This window comes from Lactuca virosa, chromosome 7 (genome assembly GCF_052849685.1).
Source record: "Lactuca virosa cultivar CGN04683 chromosome 7, Lactuca_virosa_CGN04683_v6, whole genome shotgun sequence".
NCBI classification, from domain to species: domain Eukaryota; kingdom Viridiplantae; phylum Streptophyta; class Magnoliopsida; order Asterales; family Asteraceae; genus Lactuca; species Lactuca virosa.
Window position 1 is genome coordinate 142,457,560 of NC_136432.1, and position 5,688 is coordinate 142,463,247.

At 34.1% G+C, this 5,688-nt stretch overlaps 1 protein-coding gene across 1 annotated transcript; it reads left to right on the forward strand.

Moving 5' to 3' along the window:
• The first annotated feature begins 592 nt into the window (after nt 1-592).
• LOC145124289 (type IV inositol polyphosphate 5-phosphatase 6-like) lies at nt 593-4,959 on the forward strand. Its single transcript, XM_079059566.1, has 11 exons — nt 593-1,139; nt 1,259-1,346; nt 1,551-1,598; nt 1,720-1,804; nt 1,901-2,005; nt 2,085-2,862; nt 2,950-3,143; nt 3,239-3,347; nt 3,435-3,583; nt 3,660-3,898; nt 4,533-4,959. Exons 1-10 carry the CDS (start codon nt 1,110-1,112, stop codon nt 3,880-3,882), a joined length of 1,809 nt encoding a protein of 602 aa, XP_078915692.1. The 5' UTR covers nt 593-1,109; the 3' UTR covers nt 3,883-3,898; nt 4,533-4,959.
• Nucleotides 4,960-5,688: the final 729 nt, after the last annotated feature.

Sequence of the window (5,688 nt, forward strand, 5' to 3'; positions counted from 1 at the left end):
ATATATATATATATATATATATATATATATATATATATATATATATATATATATATATATATATATATATATATATATATATATATATATATATATAGAGAGAGAGAGAGAGAGAGAGAGAGAAGAGTTATTCGGAAAACAAAAAAACCCTAAAAATCATAAAAATGCATAAAAAAAATACATAGACATTACAAAACTTTTTTTGAATTTTTTTTATCAAAAAATCGCAGCTTTTTTGACAATTTCGTTGAAAAAAAAATAAAAAATCAATTTTGTGATCTCTAAGTATTTTTTTTATGCATTTTTATGATTTTTAAGGTTTTTTTAGGGTTTTTTTGTTTTCCATAGAACCTAAACTTAAACCTATATATATATATATATATATATATATATATATATATATATATATATATATATATATATATATATATATATATATATATATATATATATATATATATATATATATCAAAATTCAGTTATTAAAAAAATAAGTTTTATTATAAAAATTAGATTTTCATTTACAAATTTGTCATAAGTATAGGGGAGGTTGCATTAAATTACATATATTCTGTTTTCATCCTTTCTCCATTATCTGTAATTTGCTTTTTAACTTTGGTTGGAAAACCAAATGGCCACCGTATTTTGTTGGTGATCCCATTGATTCACAGGGCAGCTGTTTCCGGTCAGTTGACCCACTTTGCCCCCACCACCTTGGGCCGGCCCTGAGAAACATTGCCATTCCTCTGTCCTTCCCTGCACTTTATTCCATTCAAAATCCTCGATTCCTTCTTTTGTTGCTGCGAAGAACGAGGGCGTGTCTGGAGAAAGAAACTCTCTCACTTTAATGTTTGCCTCGGAATCGAACTAATCTCACTTCCACGCATTAAAGGAGATTGTCCCTCTTTGATCCTCGTGCCCTTAATTTCTCTGGGTTCCCTGTCTTTATTACATATAAAGATTTCATATCTACACACGCCGCAGCAGTTATAAGGATCAACATTGTGTTAATTAACTCAGGGATTTGCCGACAATAAGTGTTTCTGAACCGAAGAGGGTGAATTGTTTTCGAGTAGATTTCAGTCTGCATGAATTGGTAGGGAGAAGAAATGAGGGATGCAAATTCCAAAAGCAACAAGGTTTTAATTTTACTTGATTGTTGGTTCTAATTCATTCATAAGATGAACTTGTTCGAGTTGAATTCTTCTTTTACTGTATGGGTTTTTGTTGCTGATCGTTGTTTTTCTCCTCTTTGAAGTTCTCTTGGTCGAAGAAACTAGTCCGAAAGTGGTTCAATATCAAGAGCAAAACCGATGAATCTCAGGCTGATAATGTTGTTTGTGGAGGTAGGTATCTAATAGCATACTTCTGGCGAAATATTTTCAAACAAAGTCACCAATTTTGTTGTTTTTTATTTGTACGCCAACTGTTTGTTTCAATTCTTCTTCCAAAATTTCAATGATCATTTCATCTTTAAGAAAAGAGAAGCAGGTATCTTTTTCAATTTCACTAATTTGCTAACTGAAAAGCTTCATACTATATGATCACAGGTAGCTTCTGTGAGAGGGAACCCCCTGCAATCAAGAAAACCAAAACAGGTAAAAAAAAATTCTCAACATACTTTTTTCTCGATACAATCAAAGTCACGAAGTTAAACAATCCATCATTCGGTGATTGATGAAATGATTAACATATGGTATATATCACTTCAATGAACAGAAAAATCCAGCAGGAGTACAGAAGCTCGTAGGTGGTCAACAGTTGATCTTGACCACCCTCAGATCATAAACATACAGAACTATAGGTATCCTTAACTCATAATTATTCCCCCTTTTTGACTTTCGACTTATGATTTTTAATAATTATTTACTTATTTTCGATCCTTGAATTCTTGAAACAGCATTTTTTCAGCTACATGGAACGTAGGAGGAAAATCCCCTTCCAACAAAATGAATCTTGATGATTGGTTACATGCTGCTCCTCCTTCTGACATTTACGTTCTTGGGTATGATTCAAGTTTCTATTTTGATTTATGAGGTTTGAATGCTAGATGACTGACTTCAATTCTTGATTTATACCTTCAGATTTCAAGAAATAGTTCCTTTAAATGCAGCCAATATTTTAGGAGCTGAAGACAACGGTCCTGCAAAAAGATGGTTATCTCTAATACACAGAACCCTAAACAACCGTCCAGGTGGCGGAAACGGGTGCTACGCACCTTCACCTGTTCCCGATCCGGTGGCTGAATATGATGCTGATTTTGAAGGTTCAACAAGACACAAAAATTCATCATTTTATCATCGTCGTTCTTTTCAAGCACCTCAAAATGAAAATTACCAGTCAACACCACCGACTCATCTTGAGCGGCGATACAGTGTTTGTGACCGAGCAATCTTTGGTCCAAGACCATCTGACTGCTCGAGTCACAGACCGAGTGACTATTCGTCATCCGGTCACAGGCCGAGTGATTACTCGGCCAGTTACAGTCACAGACCGAGTGACTACTCGGTCTGTAACAGTAGTTACAGACCGAGTGACTACTCGTCTAGTCAGCGGCCAAGTAATTACTCATGGAGCCAGAGACCAAGTGATTATGATGATTGTGGCCCCATGGAAGATATACCGAATCCTAATGGTAATGGGAATGGGAATTCTTTCTCACCAATGTCAAATTGGGGAGCCAATAGTGTTGAAGATGGGTATAGAGTGGGGCCCACTCATTCAAGTTATTGTTTGGTTGCAAGTAAACAAATGGTTGGTGTTTTTCTTGCGGTGTGGGTGAAGAGTGAATTAAGAGAACATGTTGGAAACATCAAAGTGTCTTGTGTTGGTAGAGGATTGATGGGTTATCTTGGAAATAAGGTATTAATCTCTATGGACATATTTTTTATAATAAAAAAAATGATTAAAAAATAAAACAACGGGTATTGATTTTGTATTAATTTGCAGGGATCCGTATCCGTGAGTATGTTGTTGCATCAAACAAGTTTTTGCTTTGTGTGTAGTCATTTGACTTCTGGACAAAAAGAGGGTGATGAACTAAGAAGAAATTCTGATTTCATGGAAATTGTTAAAAAAACAAGATTTCCACGTGTCCAGGGCATGGCAGAGGATAAATCCCCAGAGACAATACTCGAACACGAGTAAGCACAAATTATCCTCCATTTTTTTTCTTGTTGTTCCAACTTTTATACTCTTAATAAGATTCTGATAAAGCTAATTTCTACATTGGTTTCAGTCGGATTATATGGCTTGGGGATCTGAATTACCGAATCGCCCTCTCTTACCGCTCAGCAAAAGCACTTGTTGAGATGCAAAATTGGAGGGCATTGTTGGAAAAAGACCAGGTATGCTGTTAAACATCATGTTCTACTTTCATTGTCTTCATATGCAACATTTTTGTCAGCTGATTGATATTTAATTTCTTATTGCAGCTGCGAATTGAACAAAGAAGGGGGCGTGTGTTTCAAGGATGGAATGAAGGGAAGATATATTTCCCTCCAACATACAAGTACTTAACTAATTCAGATCGATATACAGGGGATAATTTGCACCATAAGGAGAAAAGAAGAACACCTGCATGGTAGGGATTATTTCTATAAACTGTTGTATGAATGAATGAATGATTTGTATATAATGGAGAATATTTGAATGTGAAGGTGTGATAGAATCTTGTGGTATGGAAGAGGTCTACATCAGTTATCATATGTTCGTGGTGAATCTAGGTTTTCAGATCATAGGCCAGTATACAGCTTATTTTGGGCTGAAGTTGAATTAGTTCATAGCCGTTATAGAAGAAGCATGAGTTGTTCTGGCTCTAGGATTGAGGTGGAGGAGCTTTTGCCTTATGCAAATGGCTACACTGAACTCTGCTTTTTCTAACCAATCACACCAAATGGTATGTATATGCTCTTGCCTCCCTTCATCTTCATTTTCATCATAAAGATTTAAATTTAAACCCCCCTTTGTTATGCCATATTGGACATAATATAATATGTTATATTATGTTCAACATGTATTGCATTGGATTGAAACTGAGACTGATGTCAATGTGACATAAACTGTTATGTTATGTCACACCCAAAAATGTGGTACAAGGTGGAACAATGACACTTTCTCGATTTCTCATATGGTAAAAAGACATAAATGCCCTCCTCATTTTCATCATTGAGAATTTCTCTCGGAAGCTTGTTTAGTCTGGTCCAATTCCATCCCATGTAACAAACGCAAACTAAGGTTCCGTTTGTTAAACTGGACTAGACTTAACAGGACTGGACATGCTTTTGTAAGGTTATTTTCGATGATAAGGATGAGGAGGGTATTTACGTCTTTTAACCATACGACAGATCTAGAATGAGTTGTTGTCCCACCCACCCTGTACCATGTTTTGTTTGATGAGAAACCATTTTTGTCTCATTGATATCAATCTCACAGAATGTCCAATGCAGTACAATTCCATCTATTATGTTAATGAACATTTCTTTATCCTAATTTTGAAATTTCTAATTGTTTTTTTTTTCATGTTTATGCAGGGGTAGATGCGGAAAATGGGATGAGGAGAGATGAAAAGGGGGTGTAGATAAGATAACTAACTACAAGATACAAGATGTTAAATTTTGTTGGTAGAATTAATTAACTTGATGTAAGTTTAGAAATGATGACACACATGTCTAAGAAACTTGAGTATAGTCTGCCCAAATAAGGGTATGCAGACTCTGAAGATTCTTTAATTGTTGTTAGGATAGGAACTAGAAATGAGTAGTAATAATGATAGTGATTAAAGCATAGAATATTAGAATCGGTTTGTTTATGGGTATCTCTCTATAGCCTGCTTTTTCCTGTCTAGGATGAAAAGGACATTAAAGTAATTTTGGTGGGAGGTAGGTAAGCCTTTTGCAGAAACTCATATCACTTTTGTTACTCCCTATATGGCAGATTTTTAATTTTGATTTTGATTTATTCTTTTGTCCTTGTGTTCAATTTTGGTAAGCAAAAGTTGTACAATGTTGGTTAAAGACTAGATATAATATAATATTCTCTAATTATATATATATTGTATAAGTAAAGTTCTTTAAGATATTTTGCCAATGTTATTTTATTTTTGTTTGGATTTTATAAGTTAAAAAGTTTGTATTTATATGGTTATTTGTTTGGGGAAATGGGATTTTAAATGTGTCCTTTACGTTGGTTAGCTTTGGCCAAAGGGCAAGAGTGTGAGGAAGGTAATCATTTGGTGCTTTCACATGTTTCTCGATTTCTTCATTTTTTATTCATTGCTCAAGTGAAGCTTTAAACAACAAAACAAAGTTAGATCTGACTTATGATAAAGTAACACTATTTAATTAACAATTACAAAATATGAACTACTTTTTTTATAATAAATTGCTAATGTCAAAAAAAAAAAAAATTACAACTAATATAATGTTGTTTTTGTTGTCATTTTTTTAAATTGTATTTAATAAGTCATTAAAGTTTATTCTGGATTTTCGTTATACCGTTAGAATGCATTTCAATCAGAGCGACACTCTAGTAATTTTGTCATGCCTGATACCATAATGGATGCAATGTCAGCGCCAAATTAATTGAAAAAATTATGTCATATTGAATGTCACAGTGGACGTCACTTACGATTCAATACCTGATTACCAGTCTTTTACCCCACTGGTGTAGTGAGGACTGAGGACCTAA